The 24,838-nt window shown below is 42.4% G+C and overlaps 2 protein-coding genes across 44 annotated transcripts in view; one reads left to right on the forward strand and one right to left on the reverse strand.

Annotated features, from left to right (window-relative positions):
• The first annotated feature begins 1,574 nt into the window (after positions 1-1,574).
• LOC110503062 (uncharacterized) lies at positions 1,575-22,426 on the forward strand. 6 transcript variants are annotated; one of them, XM_090217107.1, is made up of 15 exons: positions 1,575-1,796; positions 2,697-2,740; positions 3,921-4,085; positions 5,174-5,295; positions 5,385-5,518; positions 5,861-5,983; positions 10,100-10,226; positions 12,932-13,064; positions 16,259-16,366; positions 16,854-16,949; positions 19,020-19,204; positions 19,509-19,604; positions 19,714-20,512; positions 20,769-20,905; positions 21,095-22,426. In XM_090217107.1, exons 1-15 carry the CDS (start codon positions 1,775-1,777, stop codon positions 21,204-21,206), a joined length of 2,403 nt encoding a protein of 800 aa, XP_090073233.1. In that variant the 5' UTR covers positions 1,575-1,774; the 3' UTR covers positions 21,207-22,426. The 6 variants fall into 6 exon arrangements, with proteins under 6 accessions (XP_090073233.1, XP_021437098.3, XP_090073234.1 ...); XM_021581423.3 differs by having other exon boundaries at positions 19,020-19,168; XM_090217108.1 differs by having other exon boundaries at positions 1,579-1,796; positions 19,020-19,168; positions 19,693-20,512.
• The window catches only part of LOC110502596 (mitogen-activated protein kinase kinase kinase kinase 3), a 67,893-nt gene continuing 65,256 nt past the window's right edge, over positions 22,202-24,838 (reverse strand). For 15 of the 38 annotated variants that reach the window (XM_090217091.1, XM_090217080.1, XM_090217085.1 and 12 more), the window contains one exon: positions 22,202-24,791. In XM_090217091.1, the coding sequence (XP_090073217.1) occupies positions 24,509-24,791 (283 nt within the window). In that variant the 3' untranslated portion in view covers positions 22,202-24,508. The remainder of the gene's footprint in view (positions 24,792-24,838) is intronic. The other 23 variants (XM_090217101.1, XM_090217095.1, XM_090217098.1 and 20 more) reach the window with 3 other exon arrangements.

Genomic DNA, 24,838 nt, shown 5'->3' on the forward strand with positions numbered 1-24,838 from the left:
ATCCTTTTGTTGAGCATCTGAACTAGCTTTTCATCCCCAGTGGACCTGTGCTGCAGCCTTCCAAGCACAAGGCCAGAACTTGTGACACTGGTAATAAGGCTATGCTACATAAGGAGAGGCAACACACACAACTTCCTGTTTTCTTGGAAGACCGCAAGCTGTGGAAGGAGTGATCAGTTCTGAGATTTGAGAAACTGTGCCCGCTGGCATCATAAGGCACGTAGTCCTCTCCTGCAGTCAATGACCAAAAGTGCCGTTATTAATATTTTTTGTAATTACATAATTAATATAATACGTTTTTTTTTAACTGACGGAAATCCTGTGTTTCTATGTCAAACAGTTGTTATATTTCAGTCTTCTCTGATGTAAATAAAGTTTAATATTGGGATGCAAACTCCCAATTGAATACATTTCAACTCTATCTGAAGTGGAACAGGTGTCTTTAAAAAAAAAAAAATGTAAGCCCATAATCATGTATGTGAGGTGTGTCAATTTGTTTAAGACAAGCTCCCGAGTGGCGCAGTGGTCTAAAGCACTGCATCTCAGAGGTGTCACTATAGTCCCTGGTTTGATTCCACGCTGTATCACATCCGGACATGATTGGGAGTCCCATAGGGCGGTGCACAATTTCCCCAGCATCGTCCGGGTTTGGCCGTGGTAGGCTGTCATTGTAAGTAATAATTTGTTCTTAACTGACTTGCCTAGTTAAATTAAATATCTATTTTTAAAAGACTACCAAGAATCACTGTGACCCTGATTTAGCCTACTGCAGTAGAAGGCTAATCACACTGACTCACTCACACAACGCTGACAGAATATAATGTATCACATTTGTACAGTACTTTTCATTATACAGAATCTCAATTTTAAAAATAAACAAGAAAAAATGGACACAACTAGACAGGGCAACTGACACAGAACACAGCTGACGCTACAAGGGACAAGGAGCACAGCTATCAACAAGCCTTTCTAAAGAGAAAGGGGCTGAAAGCCTGATTCCCCCAAGGAGCTGAACTTGGTCCTGGGGGTGTGGAGGAGCGTAATGCCATCACTGTATACAGTATTAACATTAACCCTACTAGAGTCTGATACCAATAACACACTCATTCATAGAGACCCACACAGTTTTAAAAAAACATTGGGGAAATGTGAATCCTTGTGTGTATCAGTGAATCCAAAACACATACCCACTATACAGTAGAAACACTGCACAAACATGCTGAAGTAAAAATATACTACAGCATCATATGCAATAGGCCTACTTAATTGTGTTCATAACACACATCACACATCACTGTTTCTAACAGTAACATACAGACACAGTCATCAAGTAAACTTGGCCAAATACTGTATGGAATCACATAGAAAATGTACAGTGACTAAAATGGCATCATATCCTGACTACCTTTTGCATGTCACCCGCCTGAGCTGACCAAATCCTGTGTCACAGTTCTGTTTGATCTTTTCTATGAAATTGGGCATTCATGTTAAGGGGAAATCGAATCAGCTGTCCAATTGTCTCCTCATGAAGGAGTGTCAAAAGCCCTTAAGCTCTACCCCTCTCTTCCATCTCTCTCCCTCTCTCTGTCTGTCCTCTCCCACCATCATTCCACTTACTGTACACAAGGGCCCTTTTTGTGTGGAGGATCATCAGACTCACATGGTTTAGAGCGAGGGTTCGGCAGGACAGTGTTCAGAGGAGGACAGAACAGAGGAGTGCCTTGAACACTAAAACTACACAACACTGTTTGTGGTCTAGGTAGGAACAGGAACTATGGAAAACAGCAAGACAGAAGGTAAATTCTGGTTCTATAATCAAGATGGGGATGGTTTTGTGTTTTTATGATTTGTTGGTAGTCACATGGTTTATAGAGATGCTACAGTAAAGAAAAATAATTGTATTGTTGATGTGGAATATCTTTGGGGTGCTGTGCGTAACAGATTGTTTTATGTGTTTGAACTGGTTACATGGACAAATACGCTTTTTATGAAACCTGTTGTTGATGGACAGTTATTGGAAAAATATTGAAACAAAGTTGGTATGCTTGAATTTCTCATTCAATGTTCTTCGGCATTACATGACTATCTGACTATCCAATGTCTTAAGAACTGGTTAAGTGGCAAAACTCTGACGCACGACACAACCATTGGAATACTTCAAATTTGGTCCAAATTAGTTGTCTTGAATTATCTTTTACATTGTTATTTTTTTCAGGAAATTTGTATTCCTGTTCAGAATATGTAATTCCAGCACAAGCTCAAATGCATAATGTATGATAAGCAGACATTTAAAATGACCTTTAAATGCTGCTCGCTGATTGGACATTTGGCATTTGAACAGAAACATATTGAGTTCAGTAGGGTATTTCCACTATGGTACAACTGTTTGATGACACAAGCCTTGTCTACCTTAATTCATGTAGAATTTCAGAGTTTGGGTAACTTGTAAGGGTTTACTCTTACATTATTTACTGTGCATAGGCTGCAAAATGAGACATTGTGTTGGACATCCCACATGACTATATGATTTGTCTTTATCATAGTCTATTTTGTTCTGTATCTCCAAATAATGGTTTGTGTATAATTGGGAGCTGTGTCTGAGTAACTGAGGATTTTCTCCATAGTGATGTGTGAGTGACAGGGAGCTACAGTAAATCCATATTGATGTGTGATTAACTGATGGCCTTGACTTCTAGAACAAAACCAGGAAATGGAGGAGGCCAACCTAGAGATTTTTCAGGTAAACAGCTCTATAGTCAGTCCCTTTGCAAGAGACACAATGCCAGAGAAATGGGAATAGCCTTGGCTACGGCCTGTCTCTAATCTTATTATATGTAAATGCATGTCAATGGACTGGTATACAGTATGTTCTAACAAAATGCTACAGATATGTAAAATATCGTAACAGTACTGGACAGCTGTAAGGTACAATATAATACACAGACGTTGTTGCACTGCTGTAAGGTACTGTTTGTGTTGCGTGTGTACTGCATTGTTATGCACTCTAAAGGAGTGAGCAGAGGCAGGGTATTGCACAGCAACACAGAGATAACATCTGTACATCTGTAAAGAAGGGCAGCTGCCCTAATGAATCTGCAGCCTGATGGCTTTCACATGACCGTATCCACAGAGTAGAGGAGTGAAGAGAAGATGACTGGGGCTGGCAGCAGCCTGAACCCCTGTCTGTTCACATGAGCTGATTCACTTATCTCTGCAGACTAAATTCAATAACCCAACATCCTAAGAACGGCAGCTACACCAAAGGAGAGAAAAAAGGGAATCACTGCTGGCATATAACAGAAGGGGAAAAAGAGAAATTGGGACACCCCAAACGACAACAACAATGAAAAAGATAACGAGGATAATGTGACTCAGTGGAGAGCGTTGTAGGAAACAAACCCTGTGGCAAAATGAGCTGTGACCTAGCTGACCGCTGATACACTCTTAGAAAAAGGCTTTTTGGGCTGTCCCCATACGAGAACCCTCTAGAGCATTGGGCCAATAACCGAAAGATCGCTAGTTCCAATCCCCAAGCCGACATGGTAAAAAAAACTGTCCATGTGCCCTTGAGCAAGGCACTTAACCCTATTTGCTCCAGGGACGCTGTTGATCATTTCAGATCCTGGCCGTGACTCCACTCTCCGAGGGTGTCTCAGGGAAAAAAATATTTCCGATTCACGCATGCGTATTAATACACACTTGTACATGTGTAAAGTAGGACAAATATAAGCACCCACAAAATTATTACTACTATGGTTAAAACAGCTAAGTCATTTATTCACCCACACATATGGAACCAATGTAGCATTTCACAGTTATGTTCTGGACATTTTGGAGCCATTAGCAATGTCACAAACAATCATATCACTGTAGTAACGGTTGTTACATCCTGACTGCTAACCTCTGACCTGGTGCTCCAGCTGCAGTCCTTGGTGGCAGAGCTGCGTACGTTGCTCCAGGGGGTGTTACAGGACATGGCTGCGCTGCAGCAGAGGGACAGCAGTCTGGAAGAGAGGGCTCAGGCACACCAGAGAGACCTGGATGACAGGATCATGGGAATCAGGAACTCCCTCAACACGTTTAAGGTACCGTACTCCCCACATGACTTAACGGATCTTCACTGATATCTGAAACCAAAAAAATTGCCTGTTTGTCATTCTGCTCATACCATACAAGTGGACTACAGTAAAACCAGTAACAGTTTCTAGCAATTCAAGCAGGATGCTTAACACACAAAAAAAGTGTTGCAGTATGTAGTTATCTGGTACATGGTACATGTGAATCTACATTGTGAATGTAGCTAGATATCATAGTGATGTGATTGTGCTATACACAGTGGCCAATTTATTAGATACACCCATTTACTACCGGGTCAGACCCCCTTTGTCTCCAGAACAACCTGAATTATTTGGGGCATGGAAACATTGCTCAATTGGTATCAAGGGACCTAACGTGTGCCAGGAAAACATTCCCCACACCATTACACCACCGCACCAGCCTATACTGTTGACACCAGGCAGGCTGGGGCAATGGACTCATGCTGCTTATGCCAAATCCTGAATCTGCCATCAGCATGACGCAACAGGAACCAGGATTTGTCGGACCAGGCAATGTTTTTCCACTCTTCAATTATCCCATGTTGTTTATCACGTGCCCACTGGAGCCACTTCTTCTTGTTTTTAGCTGATGGGAGTGGAACCCGGTGTTGTCATCTGTTGAAATAGCACATCCGTGACAATGATCGATGAGTTGTGCATTTCAAGATGCTGTACTGCGCATCACTTGCATGATTCTTGCCATTCCCCTTTGACCTCTCTTATCAATGAGCTGTTTTCGGTCACAGGACTGCATCTGACTGGATGTTTTTTGTTTGTCGCACCAATCTTGGTAACCCTAGATACTGTCGTGCGTGAAAAGCCCAGGAGGCCGGCCATTTCTGAGATACTGAAACCGGCGCGCCTGGCACCGACAATCATACCACGTGAAAAAGTGGAGAGTTCCCTCGTTTTGCCCATTCTAACATTCAATTGAACAGTGACTAAATTCCTTGATGCCTGTCTGCCTGCTTTATATAGCAAGCCAAAGCCATGTGACTCTGTCTGTAGGAGCGAAACCATTTTCGTGAACCTACCTAATAAACTGGCCACTGAATGTATGTCCTGGTTGTGTTTAGGAGGACCTGAGCAGTGCTCTAACCCAGATCAAAGAGGTTAGCAGCAGACAGAAAGAGCTACAGGATGGCCTGGAGTTCCTCCGATCAGAGACCAGCAGAGAGATCCGGCCCGTTCAACAGAGGTATGTGACACACATGTAGCATGCACAAACATTCACGCACATACTTTCTTCACCTGAAATTAACTCACCATTCCCCTTGATTTTGTCAGAAAAAGCTCCAAAGGGGACTGCCATGGGGAGGGCCATGAGTGTCTCTCCAACCAGACAGAGCTCAACGTCATCCAGCATTACTTTGCCAGCCTGCCCAGCATCTCTCCACACAGGACCATAGCCTTGACACAGAGTGAGTTATACCTCTGAGGGACAGACAGAATCCATAGCAGATCCTGTATGTGTGTCATCGATGTACTGACTAGCTGGTCCTTACCCATTGGGCAAAGACGTCAATTCAACGTTTATTCCACGTTGGCTCAACGTCATTTCATTGAAATGACGTGGAAAACATTGCTTCAACCACTGTGTGCCCAGTGGGTTAGGGTTAGCCATTGAACATACTTGCTTTAGCTGAATCAAATACCCGTCGGCTGTATAGGGATGTTACAGCACATGAAATCAATCAGAGACCGCGGAATCGCATTGACAATGCTTGTGTTTTCTCCCTGTGTATGTACTGTGTGTGGTGCAGCCTCTAACTCAGAGCAGGAGGCAGCCGGTGGCCTGCCCCAGAGGGGTCAGTCTAAGTCTCCAGTGTGGACAGAATCGAAAGAGAGCCGGAACGACACGGATGCACAGAGTGCCTCAGAAAACAGTGAGGCACATCACCACTGACATTACACACAGTGACTTATTCCCTTGTTACATTACAGAGCCCTACATTAAATGTTTTTGTAGTCAATAGACTTATTCCCATTTCATAGGTCACAGCTGTGTAAAAAGCACACTTGTTTTTATTAACCTTCATTTCCAGTGGTGGCCTGAGAACAACAATTGAAACAATGTGAGCAACACATTCAGGAATGATCACTACAAAATTACAGTTACAACATTTCAAATAACTTATATTACATTCAAAAAGGGTAGTAGAAACGAATATATACAATCAATCAAACAATCAATATATACATATATATATATGCCCCACAGTTCACTTTAAAACTAGATGTTTTGGTCCCAAAAGGGGAATATATATTATCAGAGCCCCAAATTCCCCTTTTGGGACCAGAAAAATCTAGTTTTAAAGTGAACTGTGGGGCATAGTAACTGAAAGCAGACTTCCCTAAAGCAGAGGAGATCAGTGGAACCTCTAGTACCAACCAGTCTTGAGAGTGAGTATCTTACATACTTACTCAATTTCCAGTTTAGAAGTGAGGTGAGGTAGTATGGGAGTTTATGGAGAAGTGCTTTATATATGAATCATAGCCGATGTTGGGCCCTTCTGCTAGTCAGAGACACCCAGCCAACAGAACTACAGTATATACAGTTGAAGTCAGAAGTTCACATACACCTTAGCCAAATACATTTAAACTCAGTTTTTCACAATTCCTGACATTTAATCATAGTAAAAATTCCCTGCTTTAGTCAGTTAGGATCACCACTTTATTTTAAGAATGTTAAATGTCAGAATAATAGTAGAGAATGATTTATTTCCGCTTTTATTTATTTCATCACATTCCCAGTGGGGCAGAAGTTTACATACACTCAATTAGTATTTGGTAGGATTGCCTTTAAATTGTTTAACTTGGGTCAAATGTTTCAGGTAGCCTTCCACAAGCTTCCCACAATAAGTTGGGTGAATTTTGGCCCATTCCTCCTGACAGAGCTGGTGTAACTGAGTCTGGTTTGTAGGCCTCCTTGCTCGCACATGCTTTTTCAGTTCTGCCCACAACATTTCTATGGGATTGAGATCAGGGCTTTGTGATGGCCACTCCAATATCTTGACTTTGTTGTCCTTAAGCCATTTTGCCACAACTTTGGAAGAATGCTTGGGGTCATTGTCCATTTGGAAGACCCATTTGCGACCAAGCTTTAACTTCCTGACTGATGTCTTGAGATGTTGCTTCAATATATCCACATAATTTTCCTCCCTCATGATGCCATCTATTTTGTGAAGTGCACCAGTCCCTCCTGCTGCAAAGCACCCCCAAAACATGATGAAACCACCACCATGCTTAACAATTGGGATGGTGTTCTTCGGGCTTGCAAGCCTCCCCCTTTTTCCTCCAAACATAACGATGGTCATTATGGCCAAACAGTTATATTTTTGTTTCATCAGACCAGAGGACATTTCTCCAAAATGTACGATCTTTGTCCCCATGTGCAGGTGCAAACCGTAGTCTGGCATTTTTATGGCGGTTTTGGAGCAACGGCTTCTTCCTTGCTGAGCGGCCTTTCAGGTTATGTCAATATAGGACTTGTTTTACTTTGGATATAGATACTTTTGTTCCTGTTTCCTCCAGCATCTTCACAAGGTCCTTTGCTGTTGTTCTGGGATTGATTTGCACTTTTCGCACCAAAGTACGTTCATCTCTAGGAGACAGAACGCATCTCCTTCCTGAGCGGTATGATGGCTGCGTGGTCCCATGGTGTTTATACTTGTGTACTATTGTTTGTACAGATGAACACGGAACCTTCAGGCATTTGGAAATTGCTCCCAAGGATGAATCAGACTTGTGGAAGTCTACAATTCATTTTCTGAGGTCTTGGCTGATTTCTTTTGATTTTCCCATGATGTCAAGCAAAGAGGCACTGAGTTTGAAGGTTGGCCTTGAAATACATCCACAGTTACACCTCCAATTGACTCAAATGATGTCAATTAGCCTATCAGAAGCTTCTAAAGCCATGACATAATTTTCTGGAATATTCCAAGCTGTTTAAAGGCACAGTCAACTTAGTGTATGTAAACTTCTGACCCACTGGAATTGTGATCAAATCAAGTCAAAGTTTATTTGTCATGTGCGCCGAATACAACAGGTGTAGATCTTACAGTGAAATGCTTACTTACAGGTTCTAACCAACAGTACAAAAAAATGTATTAGGTGAACAATAGGTAAGTAAAGAAATAAAAACAACAGTAAAAAGACAGTGAAAAATAACAGTAGCGAGGCTAAATACAGACACCGGTTAGTCGGACTGATTGAGGTAGTATGTACATGTAGATATGGTTAAAGTGACTATGCACATATGATGAACAGAGAGTAGCAGTAGCGTAAAAGAGGGGTTGGTGGGTGGTGGGTGGCGGGTGGCGGGACATAATGCAGATAGCCCGGTTAGCCAATGTGTGGGAGCACTGGTTGGTCAGGCCAATTGAGGTAGTATGTACATGAATGTATAATTAAAGTGACTATGCATATATGATAAAGAGAGAGTAGCAGCAGCGTAAAAGAGGGGTTGGGGGGGGACACAATGCAAATAGTAATTTGATTAGCTGTTCAGGAGTCTTATGGCTTGGGGGTAAAAACTGTTGAGAAGCCTTTTTGTCCTAGACTTGGCACTCCGGTACCGCTTGCCATGCGGTAGTAGAGAGAACAGTCTATGACTGGGCTGGCTGGGGTCTTTGACAATTTTTAGGGGCTTCCTCTGACAATGCTTGGTGTAGAGGTCCTGGATGGCAGGCAGCTTAGCCCCAGTGATGTACAGGGCCTGCCTTGCGGTCAGAGGCTGAGCAATTGCTGTACCAGGCAGTGATGCAACCATACCTCTCGATATTGCAGCTGTCAAACATTTTGAGGATCTCAGGACCCATGCCAAATCTTTTTAGTTTCTTGAGGGGGAATTGGCTTTGTCGTGCCCTCTTCACGACTGTCTTGGTGTGTTTGGACCATTCTAGTTTGTTGGTGATGTGGACACCAAGGAACTTGAAGCTCTCAACCTGCTCCAATACAGCCCCGTCGATGAGAATGGGGGCGTGCTCGGTCCTCCTTTTCCTGTAGTCCACAATCATCTCCTTAGTCTTGGTTACGTTGAGGGATAGGTTGATATTCTGGCACCACCCTGCCAGGTCTTTGACCTCCTCCCTGTAGGCTGTCTCGTTGTTGTCGGTTGTGTCATCTGCAAACTCAATGATGGTGTTGGAGTCGTGCCTGGCCATGCAGTCGTGGGTCAACAGGAAATGCAGGAGGGGACTGAGCACACACCCCTGGGGGGCTCCAGTGTTGAGAATCAGTGTGGCAGATGTGTTGCTACCTACCCTCACCACCTGGGGGCGGCCTGTCAGGAAGTCCAGGATCTAGTTGCAGAGGGAGGTGTTTAGTCCCAGAATCCTTAGTTTAGTGATGAGCTTTGAGGGTACTATGGTATTGAACGCTGAGCTATAGTCAATGAATAGCATTCTCACATAGGTGTTCCTTTTGTCCAGGTGGGAAAGGGCAGTGTGGAGTGTAATAGAGATTGCATCATCTGTGGATCTGCTTAGGCGCTATGCAAATTGGAATGGGTCAAGGGCTTCTGGGATAATGGTGTTGATGTGAGCCATTACCAGCCTTTCAAAGCACTTCATGGCTATGGACATGAGTGCTATGCGTCTGTAGTCATTTAGGCAGGTTGCCTTTGTTTTCTTGGGCACAGGGACTATGGTGGAAGATGATTACAGTGAATACACTGATACAGTGAATTAAAAGTGACATAATCTGTCTGTTAACAATTGTTGGAAAACTGACTTGTGTCATGCACAAAGTAGATGTCCTAACCGACTTTCCAAAACTATAGATTGTTAACAAGAAATGTGTGGAGTGGTTGAAAAACATGTTTTAATGACTCCAACCTAAGTGTATGTAAACTGACTTCAACTGAAAGTCAGTGTGTTGCTTCTTTTGCACGTTGTGTGTGTGTGTGTGTGTGTGTGTGTGTGTGTGTGTGTGTGTGTGTGTGTGTGTGTGTGTGTGTGTGTGTGTGTGTGTGTGTGTGTGTGTGTGTGTGTGTGTGTCAGGTAAGAGGCAGATGGCTGCCCTGGAGCTGTTGGAGTCAGAGAGGGTGTATGTGTCGTACCTGTCTCTCCTGCTGAAAGCCAACATCACCTTCAACAGCACAGAGGACCTCCACACCAAAGACAAACGGTACTGTACCACTGACGGTTATTATTTACACATTTATGTGAGATGTACAGTGCCTTGCAAAAGTATTCATCCCCCTTGGCGTTTTTCCTATTTTGTTTTATTACAACTTGTAATTGAAATTGATTTTTATTTGGATTTCATGTAATGGACATACACAAAATAATCCAAATTGATAAAGTGAAATTTAAAAAATAACCAAAAAATTATCCAAAATAAAAAAACGGAAAAGTGGTGCGTGCATATGTATTCGCCCCCTTTCCTGTGAAGCCCCTAAATAAGGTGGTGCAAGCAATTACCTTCAGAAGTCACATAATTAGCTAAATAAAGTCCACCTGTGTGCAATCTAAGTGTCACATGATCTCAGTATATATACACCTGTTCTGAAAGGCCCCAGGGTCTGCAACACCACTAAGCAAGGGGCACCCCCAAGCAAGCGGTACTATGAAGTCCAAGGAGCTCTCCAAACAGGTCAGGGACAAAGTTGTGGTGTCACGGTCGTCATAATGAGGAGACCAAGGCGCAGTGTGATAAGCATACATAACTCTTTTAATGAAAAGAACGAACACTGAACAAACTATACAAAATGAACCATGAAGCTATATGACTAGTGCAAACAGGCAACTAAACATAGAATAACAACCCACAAACTATCCAAGGAATATGGCTACCTAAATATGGTCCCCAATCAGAGACAATGATAAACAGCTGCCTCTGATTGAGAACCAATCTAGGCAACCATAGACATAAAAACACCTAGAATGGGAAACCCCATAAACATACAAAAACCCCTAGACAATACAAAAACTACACAAACCACCCTTGTCACACCCTGACCTAACCAAATAATAAAGAAAACAAAGATAACTAAGGTCAGGGCATGTCATGTGGAGAAGTACAGGTCAGGGTTGAGTTAAAAAAATATCCGAAACTTTGAACATCCCACAGAGCACCATTAAATCCATGATTAAAAAATGGAAAGAATATGGCACAAAAACAAACCTGCCAAGAGAGGGCTGCACACCAAAACTCACGGACCAGGCAAGGAGGGCATTAATCAGAGAGGCAACAAAGAGACCAAAGATAACCCTGAAGGAGCTACAAAGCTCCACAGTGGAGATTGAAATATCTGTCCATAGGACCACTTTAAGCCATACACTCCACAGATCGGGGCGTTAAGGAAGAGAGGCCAGAAAAAAATAAGCGAACACGTTTGGTGTTTTCCAAAATGCATGTGGGAGACTCCCAAAACACATGGAAGAAGGTACTCTGGTCAGATGAGACTAAAATGTAGATTTTTGGCCATCAAGGAAAACGCTATGTCTGGCACAAACCCACCACCTCTCATCACCCCGAGACACCTCCCCACAGTGAAGCATGGTGGTGGCAGCATCATACTGTGGTGATGTTTTTCATCGGCAGGGACTGGGAAACTGGTCAGAATTGAAGGAATACTGGTTGGGCGCTAAATACAGGGAAATTCTTGAGGGATACCTGTTACAGTCTTCCAGAGATTTGAGACTGGGACAGAGGTTCACCTTCCAGCAGGACAATGACCCTAAGCATACTGCTAAAGCAACACTTGAGTGGTTTAAGGGGAAACATTTAAATGTCTTGGAATGGCCTAGTCAAAACCCAGACCTCAATCCAATTGAGAATTTGTGGTATGACTTAAAGATTGCTGTACACCAGTGGAACCCATTCAACTTGAAGGAGCTGGAGCAGTTTGCCTTGAAGAATGGGCAAAAATTCCAGTGGCTAGATGTGCCAATCTTATAGAGACATACCCCAAGAGACATGCAGCTGTAATTGCTGCAAAAGTTGGCTCTACAAAGTATTGACTTTTGGGGGGTGAAATTATGCACCCTCAAGGTTTCAGGTTTTTTTTGTCTTAATTCTTGTTTGTTTCACAATAAAAATATTTTGCATCTTTAAAGTGGTAGGCATGTTGTGTAAATCAAATGATAAACCCCCAATAATCAATTTTCCAGGTTGTAAGGCAACAACAACAAAAAAATGCCAAGGGGGTTGAATACTTTCACAAGCCACTGTAGTAGCCACACTGTGGCTGAACGGTTTTGTTATAGTTCACAGCAACAGAGCCAATGGACCACTATTACATAAATATAGGCTTTGTAGGAACCAATTCAATTAGGTTTGTACATTTGTCGCACTGGGCCAGTGCTTTAAGGTTCAGGGTTAGGGTTTAATAGTGCACTATGACTCGTTGAAGCAAATTACATTTTTAACTGTTGTTCTCAACATTGACCTTGGTAGAACCCTTAGGTTCAGGTTCATAAACAACGAATGATAAATTACTGCTGCAAAATATAAAATACTGCTGTGAAACATGCTATTACTGTCAGCATGCTATGACTGTTACTTACAGTGCAATTACTATTACTAGCCTACTCCCATTATTATAACAACAACTTTCACTGGTCCATTTACCTCAGTATTCTGTCTGCTAACACCACCATGTTTAAATGCATCTTCCAATTCCATCATTTCAATTCTGTCGTCTCCTTTGTCTCTTTCTGTAGTTAAATGCATCTGTTTCCCTCTCTCTTTCATCCATCCAGCCTTCATATCTTTTCACATTTCTCCAGTTCTGTTTGAGCTTTTATCAACCACTCTTCTGAACCTCTCTCTCCTCACAGTGTAATGTGGTGATGTGTTTTGTATCCTTCTCCTTTGTCTCTCTCCAGGCCATTCCCCAGTTCTCTACGTTTCCTCATCCAGCAACACCTGGAGCTGCTTCACACCCTGCAGGAGAGGGTGCTCAAGCGCCAGTGGCAGGGCATCATGGGAGATGTATTCATGAGGCTCACCAGCAAAGAGGTATTCCTTTTTTCACAGCCAACAATGACCCATGAAGTCATGGAAAGGAGCCTTCAAGGGTTTAACCCGGACCAGGTAAACTGACCTAGAGAAACTCAGGGCTCTACTCTAGTGATTGTGCCACAGTCTGGCTGCAAACTACATTACCCCTCACATACAGTATCCAGTCTATTAGGTGCTTATTGTATTAGGACCAATGTGATTTAAGTGGGTGGGACTGATTGAACGAGGGAAATTAATTGATTGGTGGCGTTAGCAGTTAGGGCCCCCAGAGGAGACTGTCCAGGGGAAAGGCTGTGACTCAGACCTGGCGCTAGGATAAAGTGACTAAGGTGAGGCGGCACAATTTTGGGGGGTTCTTGCATTGGAATTATATTGAATTCTGCTTATGTCACACTAAACATAAAGTGCCAAGACTCTAAACATTCAAATGCCAAGACTCTGAGACTATTGATTGAGTGCTTGAGTGGCAGGTTTGGCGTTTAATCTGTAGCCTATCACCCCTGCACTGTATCAGCACAATGGACAGCGCCTTACACACTAAAGTACGTTTCAAACTCATTCCACGGAGGGCCGAGCATCTGCGGGTTTTCGCTCCTCTCTAGCACTTGGTTTATGAATTAAGGTCACTAATTAGTAAGGAACGCCCCTCAACGGTTGTCTAGTTTTAAATTGAAAGGAAACACTAAACACTTGCAGACACTTGGCCCTCCGAGGAATGAGTTTGACACCACTGCACTCAAGCAAGTACATATTGGTGATGAACACAGGCTACAAGATAGATAAGGTAATTCACCTATTACAAACAGCCTATGTGAATGCAGCTGTACACACTGCTGTCTTACCAAAATAATGCAAACTAAATGCTGAAAGTACTGGCCTAGTCATTTATGCATAAAAACTAAAATACTGAATAGCAGTTTGCCTTAGAATACTGACAACTGTGAATGCAAACCGAATAAAACAGTGGTGCCAAGTAGTAGCGGTGCCAAAATATCAGATCAAAAAGGCATGACAATCTATATTTAGGCTAGTTACATTAACAGTAAACAAACACAGTATAACAAAAGGTGAATGGAGATCCAAATAACCAAAACATAGTCTACAGTCAAATACAGTGAGATGCAGCCTGGCTTGACAAACAAATAAGCCTACAGGCCCGCTTCAAACATGGAAAACCATGTCGCTCATGAGTACAGCAACACATTGTTATATGGCACAATACACTTCTGTAATTCAAATTTGACCCAAGTAATCAATTAAGCAATGCTGGCCTACCTTAAACATGTTTCCAATACATACAGTTCCATTTACAACCATGAAAACCAATCGGCTACCAAGAAATCCATAATAGAATGTATCTGAATCTATGATGAAACATACCGATATGTAGCTATACCCAGGGGCATCATTCAGCAGTAACCAAGTATTCCAGCCCTCTCAAGGGTGGCAGGTAGCCTAGCGGTCAAGATTGTTGTGCCAGTAACCAAAAGGTCACTGGTTGGAATCCCTGAGCTGTCAGGGTGGAGAAATCTGCAGTTCTGCTACATGTTTCTAGGTTTTGTAGTGAGGTAGATAAGCGTTTCCAATGACATCATCCTCAACCAATAAGTAGGCAATTGCTAGGCAATAATTGGTTAAAATCACACAATGCACACCAATGATGTCAAAACACAGAAACACACAGTTTTCACATATATTGATGTTGGGGTCATGCTGGAGATGATGAATATGAAGTTGAAATATAAAAAATGTCCCTTTAACCCCCAACAACAACTGCTACCCTGGCGGCCGATGACAATTAAGGCAGCCCCCGCACCTCTCTGATTCAGAGGGGTTGGGTTAAATATGGAAGACACATTTAGGTTGAATGCATTCAGCTGTGCAACTGACTAGTATCCCCTCTCATCACTGCTGAGCTTGGCGGCTGCCTTGGTGGTTTGATGCTGCTGCTCATTGCTGTCTTTCTCCTTCTTTGTTTGTGTACTTTGGCAAAGCCAATTTCTGATATCCATCGTGGCAGATTAGCTGGTTTGGCTAAAAACACTAATGCTTTTTACAGCTAACTAGCTAAGAAGCTATCTAAACTCTGTTGTGGTGGGGCGGGAGGCAGAGATAAGTGAAGCAGCTTTACCACGCCCTTATAAATCGAAATCAAACGTTACACATTTTTCACTTAGCCTACCTCAGATGAGAAGTGTTTTTTCCCGCTTTTCATGGGAACCCAAAGGAGTCATACCTAACCACCCCAGTGGCTTTCCATAGCCCCCCCTACACACATTCTGTCCATTGTGCTGAAACAGTGCAGCGGAGATACAGATTTTGTGCCTACCTTCGTTTAATAATTTGTACTTTTTTGCAATTTTAATGTAGGGACATTAAACTAAAACTGGGGGGGTCACAAGTTTCAACTAACGGGTCTAAGCCCCATTTTTTCCCATCGTGGAACCGTGCCCGCTGTGACACAGTGCATCTCCTCACCAATTACACCATCACATGTTGAGTCCTTAAAATTCATCACAAGATCACATCTGACACTCAGGAGAGACATGGGGATTGGGGAGAGAGGATAGATTTAGTCTCTGTCTATGTTCCAGATCATTTCTCTGTCTGTCTACACTCTAGTCTAGACTATGACTCTATCTACTGAGTTTCAATGACTAACTGACTGACTGTCTGTCTGTCTACACTTTTAAAGAGATATACCCCAAGAGAATTGCAGCTGTAATTGCTGCAAAAGTTGGCTCTACAAAGTATTGACTAGGGGGGTGAATAATACTCAAGTTTTCAGTTTTTTTTGTCTTATTTCTTGTTTGTTTCACAAGAAAAAATATTTTGTATCTTCAAAATGGTAGGCATGTTGTGTAAATCCAATGATACAACCCCCCCCCCCCAAAAAAATCAATTTTAATTCCAGGTTGTAAGGCAACAAAATAGGAAAAATGCCAAGGGGGTGAATACTTTCGCAAGACACTGTATTGAGTTTCAATTGCTGACTGACTGACTGACTGTGTCTGTCTGTCTGTCTACACTCTATGACCCTATCTACTGAGTTTCAGTGACTGACTGACTGTGTCTGTCTGTCTGTCTACACTCTATGACCCTATCTTCTGAGTTTCAGTGACTGACTGACTGGCTGACTGGCTGAATGTCTGCCTGTGTTTCTAATTCTCCATCTTGTCTGTCTTCAACAGAGTGATTTCCTGGACTTCTATGTGTCGTATCTGAAGGAGCTGCCTGAATGTCTGTCTGTGGTCAACATGTTGACCACCACCACACTAAAAGCAGCCGGCCTGTTTGAGGTAAACAAAGAATGCTGAACAACCAGGCAGTATTGACCGCAATCATGGCCATGGGAAGATGTTTTGAGTTGGGGGTGTTTTAGCTTGGGTTACTCCGCTCATACAGGAGTAATATAGGGCTAGTATTTTTATTTTTATTTATTTCATATGCAGCACCCTCAGTACGACCCTATATCCACAATCACTGCATAGAGCTACCCACAGAGAACAACTCACAGTAGTGCAGTTATCCAGAAAGAAAGGGTTATTTCAGGAAATCCTGTTACGAATGATCGTTTAATAAATCTCTGACATTTCGATGAACAAAGAGCACATGATGAGCATACCTGAGTGAAGTTTATTATGACTTAGTTTTTTTTAATGACATCTTATCCCCAGTCTTTATTACTCTGTAAACTTTTCCGACAATTGATTTCACATGACTTCTGTGTGGACTTGTGACGGCCAAATGACGGTCTCTTCTCTGATTGACTGTCTGATGTTCCAGGGTGACATCAACGGGGACGAGACGACACGCCCCTCTCTCCACACTCTGCTTCTCCAGCCAGTGCAAAGGATCCCTGTGTACCTTCAGCTGCTGCAGGTCAGGCTCCATGACACTCACATCTGATACATACAGTACACCACCAACACACCATAGGTATTTAGAAAAGAGAGTCGTCACCATCATAGTATGTTATCTCTAATCAGAGTGGCGGTGACTGTATAAACTGCTCAGGTTAGTGCCAGGTTCACATCCCAGCTAGCACATTTGATTGGTTGGAAGTTGTGGGAATGTATGTTTTTTTCATGTTGGTTGTGGAACAAAGCTACATGTTTCCTGAGAACAGAAGTAAACATTTGGCTGTTCTGGTAATGTACATTTTTAGGTTGCAGGGAGGTTCTGAGAATGTTTCACTCCGGTTCCCTGTTTCACTTAGGTTTTATTGCCACTCTGATAATGGACATTATAGGTTATCTGAAGGTAATTAAATAACTTAAAACTTTCCCTGAATGTATCAATAAGACTTTTAATAACACTGCTAGCTTATTTTGGGTTCACTTTTTTTGAACGCCAAGCACAGATACAATAGGATACATGGAAAGGAATTTGCCTAGGCATTAATCATGCAAACAGTTATTTTGTTATTGTGACCAGTGGTGGAAAAACTATCCAATTGTCATACTTGAGTAAAAATAAAGATACCTGAACAAAAAATGACTCAAGTAAAAGTGAAAGTCACCCAGTAAAATACTACTTGAGTAAAAGTCTAAAGTATTTGGTTTTACATGTTCTTAAGTATTAAAAGTTAATGTAATTGCTAAAATATACTTAAGTATAGATTTGTTTACGGATAGCACAGGACTATTCCAACACTCAGGCATAATTTACAGACAAAGCATTTGTATTTAGTGAGTCTGCCAGATCATAGGCAGTATGGATGACCATGGATGTTCTCTTGATAAGTGCATGAATTGGACCATTTTCCTGTCTCGCTAAGCATTCAAAATGTAACGAGTACTTTTGGGTGTCAGGGAAAATGTATGGAGTTAAAGTACATCGTTTTCTTTCGGAATATAGTGAAGTAAAAGTAGTCAAAAATATAAATAGTAAAATACAGATTCCTCACAAAACTACTTAAGTAGTACTTTAAAGTAGTTTTACACCACTGATTGTGACACTGATTGTGGCATCAGAAAGATTCAAACCTATGATCTTCTGTTCTCTATCCCTTCTGTTCTCTATCCCTAGTCCACTGAGCCACCAGGGTGAAGCTAGATGTTTTTTTCCACATACATAGCTGTTCATTTTAGTCTGTTCAACCAACCAGGAAACAAGCACTCATTAAGATCAAGTTTCACCAACACACATGAACACACCTAACAAGATAGAGGATCGAGAGAGTTTTCCTGACCCTGAGAATGGAATGTAAATGTTTTTAAATCAAATCATGAATTTTTTCTGAACGTTACTAAAGTTTTCTTCATGTTCTTATACCAGAATGTATATGTTTCTAAATAACATTCTTAGAACGCTTTCTGAACATTAAACATTTTCTTGTGGTTTTTCTGGAACATTTTCTTCATGTTCTGAGAATGGAATTGAGTTAATTGATGTCAATATGTAGAATGTAACTTTTTTGAACTGTCCCAGAATATGACCAAGAACTGACATAAAAGAGAACCATACATTCACTTAAGTTACATTTATTTTTTATTTTTTTAGAACATTCCCAGAATCTAGTAAAAACATGACATTAAATAGAACCTAATGGGAACTTGTGTGCAATGTTCTGTGGAAGTACTGAAATTCCTACAGAAGAACATTCTTTCGTTTGCGGAACTATTTGAGAACATTACCGATATCAAACCAGTTGGAGTACATTCCTAGAACATGACCAGAAATTAAATTAAATGTAACCATGTTTGAACTTTTAGGAAACATTGTGTTAAAGTAATTAAATGCCAAGAAAGAAAAAAAAATCCTTAAAAATGTGCTGAGAATATTCAAAAGCCAAGCAACTATCCTGCACTATTTACAGAAAGTTGTGGGAACGTTGTATGCAAAATAACCACACTGTCACGAAGCTTTAAGAAACATATGTTTCTCAGAACGTTATGTGCTAGCTGGGATAAGTCAATAGCATCCCTGTGTGGCCTGTTTTGGTTTCAGACTCTGTTGAAGCAGACGGATGCAGAGCACCCTGACTACTACCTGCTGCTGGTTTGTATCCAGCAGGTCAGAGCCTTCACCACCCAGTACGCCCACCTACTGCAGCACAACAAAGAGCTGCTCCTGCACAACCGCAAAGAGCTCAAGAGGTCAGCTTCTGATCCAGGCTCAGATTTGGTGTTTTGGTAAGATTGTGCAGATGGGGACAGGATTCAGATGGACTGCTCTGAGGACAATGAACTGTGATGATATACCTTACAGACATTCTCCTGTGAATATGACCAAATAAAGAAGAATTCTTTGTGAGGCTAATGCCACGTTCACGTGCTACTCGGAACTAGGAAACTCTGAAATGTCCAACTTGCTAACTGGTTGAACGCGGCACATGTATAACTACATACAGTTAGCAAGTCGAAAATGTCAGTTTCCTAGTTCCAACTATCCTGTGAACGAAGCACAAATATAGTTCCAACCTTGTTCTTGTTGCAGGTCAACTATGAAGCAGTTCTTCAAAAATGTGGACTGTGGTAACGTTATGCAAGCCAATGAGATGGGCTCCCCTTACCCCACCAGCAACGCAATACTGTGAGTTATGTTCTGACTACACTCAGCCATTAATATTAGCAGTCAGTCATTAATGCATTGATTAACTAACTCTCTGTCCCGCTGACAGCCTCTCCCTCTCCCCTCACAGAGAGCATGGAAACCAGGTGAAACGCAGCAAGCAGAGGCACCTGGAGCAGATCCAGTCTAGACGCTTCCTGGACTGGGAGAGCGAGGCCCACCACTCCGACTCCCCCATCCCATTTTTCTCCCCTGACACCAACCCTCGCCTCAAACCCCCAGGCCTGCAGAGTATCCCTGAGATGGGGTCATCAGAGCAGCTGCCCGGCAAACGGCTGACCCCGGGCTCAGCCCTGTCCGATGCTCAAGGTGAGTTCCTTCGCCCTGGGGACCCTCCAGGCTTGGAGGGGCTGTATGAGGATGCGGACTCGTCCCTCCACAACGTGTCCCTGTTCGACCACTACTCCAGTGCTTCGTCCGACTCTAGTATCGACATCGCCTTTGTGCGTTGCCCTAAGAGCCATCAGGCTGTTGGCGAGGTCTACAACAGAGGGGGCAGCCGGGGGAGCAGGTACAAGCAGCTGCCTGGCCGGGGTTGCGTGTCGCCGGACGAGGCCCAAATGATGCAAGCTCACCACCACCGCCCCCTGCAGGCCGCTCAGTGTAAGAGCAAATCCCTGAACGGGTTGCAGCTGGACAGCACTGTGAGTGGGGACAGTGGCCACGGACATCTGTCTGACCACCTGAGGGACCATGGGGCCCACCAACATGCCAAGCTAGAGAGGCAGTCCAGTAATAAATATCACCCACGCAGCAGCAAGGGCCAGAGCAGCAGCAACAGCCCCATCAGCCCCCCGCAGCACAAAGCAGAGCCAGAAAGACAGATAGCAGCCACTGACAAGGAGCTGCATAACAACAACCACAACAAGGTGGGCATCAGGGAGTGGCTGGATGGAGCCCACAGTTAATAAGCAGTGGGGTTGAGTTTATGAGAAGCCCTAAGACTGTTGTTCATTTTTAGATGGAAAAGGGGTGGGTCAGCCATAGAAATAAATGTGAGTGCTATGCACTGCTGGGAGGTGTGTGTGTCAATTTGGGGCCTATTTGTGACTAGTATGTACTATGTGTGTGATATTGTTATAGACCTCTGGGTGTCTGTATAACAAATATTACTCCTTTATGTAGGACTCTGGGAGCCCACCTTGGGGGGAGGAGCCAAGATGGAAGGCTGAGGCGAATTACCACACCCCCTTCAGTGAGAGGAGCCGGAAACAGGAGAAGGGAGGCTTCCGTAGCTCCTTCAAGAAGCTCTTCAAGAAAAAGTAAGATACACTGTATCTGCTGACCAAAATGTCACTTATCAGCAGCACTTTACACCACGATTCATTTGAAGTTGAATAAACAATGTTTGTCAAATACATGATGGAATGACTCAAGTAATGCTGTATGGGGTATCAAGTTTTTTTGGACTATTAGCGTTGCAGTAACCTCATATATACTGTGTCCTCTAGGTCGGGGGGAGGAGAGAAAGACAAGACAGACAGCCAGAACTCTAGTGATCACGAGGCAGGCAAGACCCCAAGAGTCGCCCACCTAGGCATCGAACGTGGGACTGCCGTGTGAAAAGTGTGACTAGAGCTTCACCAGCAAAGAAACACATTTCGCTGAGAAAGGCTTCAAATAGGTGCCAGTGAAATTCTAGGGGTATATAGACAGTGTACAAAGCATTAGGAACACCTGCTCTTTCCATGACAGACTGAGCAGGTGAACGCTATGATCCCTTATTGATGTCACTTGTTAAACCCACTTCAGTGTAGATGAAAGGGAGGAGACAGGTTAAATAAGGATTTTTAAGCCTTGAGATATGGATTGTGTATGTGTGCCATTCAGAGGGTGAATGGACAAGACAAAAGATCTAAGTGCCTTTGAATGGAGTATGGTAGTAGGTGCCAGGCGCTGAACTGCAGCGCTGCTGGGTTTTTCACACGTGTTTCAAGAATGGTCCACCACCCAAAAGACATCCACTGTGGGAAGCATTGGAGTCAACATGGGCCAGCATCCCTGTGGAATGCTTCCAACACCTTGTCGAGCCCATGCCCTGACAAATTAAGACAAAATGTTTTGAGGGCAAAATGGGGCCCACCCAATATTAAGGTGTTCCTAATGTTTTGTGCACTGTGTACAGTGCAATACAATCTATGTATATAAAACATGCTGGAAGACCAACAGACATTGACCTGTAAAAATGCTGTATAGGTTTCTTTATTTTTAAGTTAGTAGTTTCCAATTTGAGATCTCTTCAATATCCACGGTGAAAATATATTTTGCATACAGTATACTCATTAACATAAACAAATGTGCCATCAAGAAAATCTGTATCCCCAAATCAAAATAGAATGTAAATTGTGACAAGACTTAAATTAAACAATAAGTCTGTTGTAATCAATATGTTATACCTCGTCATAACCAAAGAATGTCTGAAAACGATCACAGTGGCTGCTTAACAGTTCTTCCCTTTGAAAAATGTGCAACTTATCTACAAAGCTAGCAAACTAGACAATGTGAAACTTATTTTGCATTTCAATCAATATTTCTCCACGACAAACAGACACACAAGCTTCAGTTCCTTCTTTTAATGTGTTAACTTGTTTCATAAATCTGTTACACATTTGAAACAAAATATAGGCAATTATACAGTATGTAAAACCAACAGATTTTATTTTACACTATATACATATAATGTGCATTGCAATATGAAAATGGTAATGAGCCAGAAAGGAAGTTAGTTTGTCCATAATCATTACACATTCCTACTGTGTAAATTAAAACCAACATGAATCTTGTAGTGTTTTTACTGACTTTTTTTTCTTCTACACAACTCGTTTCCTTTTGTTCAACATTGCACGAGGTAGAGACACCGCACTAATTTTGGCCATAAATCAAGAACACATTTTGGCATTACATTACAAACAAAATGTAACATTCATATTCTTTTTACATCTTCACTGAGTCCAACAGTAAGGAATGTGTTTTGTCCATTTGACTATAGTGTATATGATCGATATTACCATTGAGAATTACATGAAACGGTGATCAAAACAGTACCGTTTGAGTCCGTTTAAGTTTGACATTTCTCCCTCCACAGTCTCATTATGGTATTTCAGTAATGTTCAGTGAGTGTTCCATAATAAGTCTACCTATGCTAATGCAACCCCTGTGTCACAGCTTGTGAGAACATATGTATGTATACTTAAAGTTTACAAGCACATATACAGTTACATACAACGGCACTTTTCTTTTCTTCAAATACCTTTTTGTGCAAATTTTAACACCAGTGATCCCACAGTATTAAAAAAAGCATACAACTTAGCTGGGAAGTAAGCCTGCAATTAAAACAGTTTGAAATGTTCATCTCATAGAGTTATAAAATGGAAGCTAAGAATGAAATGGTTGATCTCCCATTAGATATTTCTCAAAGCGAGCTACAAAGGGAGTTCCCACATTTGGGATGACGATGCGTGCAGAATGACATTACCAGTAAGTGGTACTTCCTTGCTGCTCAGACTTAGCCAAACCTCAGAGGGGATCAAATCATGTCCCTTGTCACATGATTAGAGAACAAGAAGTCATTTTTAGTGCTCAAACTGACCCTCTGAACCACCCTTTTAAATCTTTACAGTCTCCATACCGGTACAGAACACCTATCTACATGACCAGTCTTTAGTTTACAACCCCGGAGTAGCCAGGGTCCCTTTCTGCGAAAAAAATACTACATTTATATTTACAATTAAATAGAGGTCAATTAAGCACTTGTGTGGTATGGGCTAAGATGCTAGCAGTGGTGGCAACACTTAATTCTAAAATGAAATCATATAGAAGTCATCCAGTTCTTTGTTACATGCCACAATAAATATAGGTGTTAAAAGGAAGTAAGAGGCAAGTTGGAAGTGGACCCTTGAAGGATCAGTCTCCTGTGAAGCTAAAGCAGTAGTCTGTCTGTAGTGTCTTGTGTAACCAAGATGCTGTGTGGTGTGATCAGTAGCTGTTCTCGTGTCCAGCCAGGATGTAGAGGTTGCTGGCTGCTGTGGGGTTGTCGGTCGGCCTGCTTTCCAGCACCACCACTCTGAAACACAGGTTCAGTTCAGACTCACACTGTGAAAATATATGTCCCAGAGGGGACCAGGAGGATTACAAATGTAAGCCTCACAAACAGAAAATGCATTTTCACACACCAACAGACACCAACACCCCCCCCAACATGCACAATCCCAAATCTTACCAAAAGACTACTCAAGCACCATAGGCAAAGTCCATCATGTTAAGGTCAAAGTGCTGTAACAGAGTAGTCACTGACCCAAGAAAAAAGTAAGCTTGCCAAGCATCCTTCCAACTCTATGAATAAGAAATCCTGACACTTCCATGCACTGGCCACCAGAGTACCCTTTCCGCAATCATAGGTTTACTCCCAGTAGGTGGTGTTACCAGAGTAACCCAGCAGGGGGGAACATTGAGGGAGATGTGTTAAAGTAACTGTCCAGTGAAAATCTAACTTTTAAAAGTTCATATTCTGTTAACTGATACCCAAACAATGTTGTTGAATCATCCTGTTCTCATTTGTGCCAAAGCATAACTTGGAGAGAAAACCCCCACAAAAAAACACCTACAGTACAGGTCAAATGCTTGCCATTTCCTCAGAGGATGAGCTGGCCAATCTGTGGTCTACCTGCATGAATATTTTTATACGACTGGTATACCCCCACATTATTTTGCTGTTGGGGTACACACACACCATTCCAACACAGAGAAGCTGCTTTTTAACATACTCCATTAAAACATTTTGGAAGGACTATTTCACTCATATTGTAATGAATTATAGGTCATATTTAATACATTCTGGAAACAGCGGACAGTTACTTTAAAGTGTGTTAAAAACAAAAAGATGTCATCACAAACTCCAAACCAATAGGTTCAGACAAAATTGGAACATTAGAGTCCCAGTTCCCCCCTCCCCACACACACACACACACACACACACACACACACACACACACACACACAGATGGGATGAAATCCAGGGTCCCCACAGGGGACATCCATGGATCAGAAAGCTTGTAGGCTAGGTGAGGCCTGGAGTGACCCGGGGAGCAGTGAGTATACCTGGGCAGATTGGTGGCTCCCTCCTGCCCTGAACTGTCGTGCTGAGAGTTTCTTCATTCACAAAATCAAACAAGCCATTAAGGAGACAAGCAAGCATA

This window comes from Oncorhynchus mykiss, chromosome 23, assembly GCF_057628025.1.
Source record: "Oncorhynchus mykiss isolate SJ-2025 chromosome 23, ASM5762802v1, whole genome shotgun sequence".
Lineage (NCBI taxonomy): Eukaryota > Metazoa > Chordata > Actinopteri > Salmoniformes > Salmonidae > Oncorhynchus > Oncorhynchus mykiss.

Bases quoted from the DNA above. Each gene is read 5' to 3' on its own strand.
- LOC110503062 (XM_090217110.1), top strand. From the start codon at position 1,775: ATGGAAAACAGCAAGACAGAAG. The intron at 13,065-16,258 runs GTATTCCTTTTT...TGTCTTCAACAG, and splicing joins TGAGGCTCACCAGCAAAGAG to AGTGATTTCCTGGACTTCTA. The intron at 16,367-16,853 runs GTAAACAAAGAA...CTGATGTTCCAG, and splicing joins AAGCAGCCGGCCTGTTTGAG to GGTGACATCAACGGGGACGA.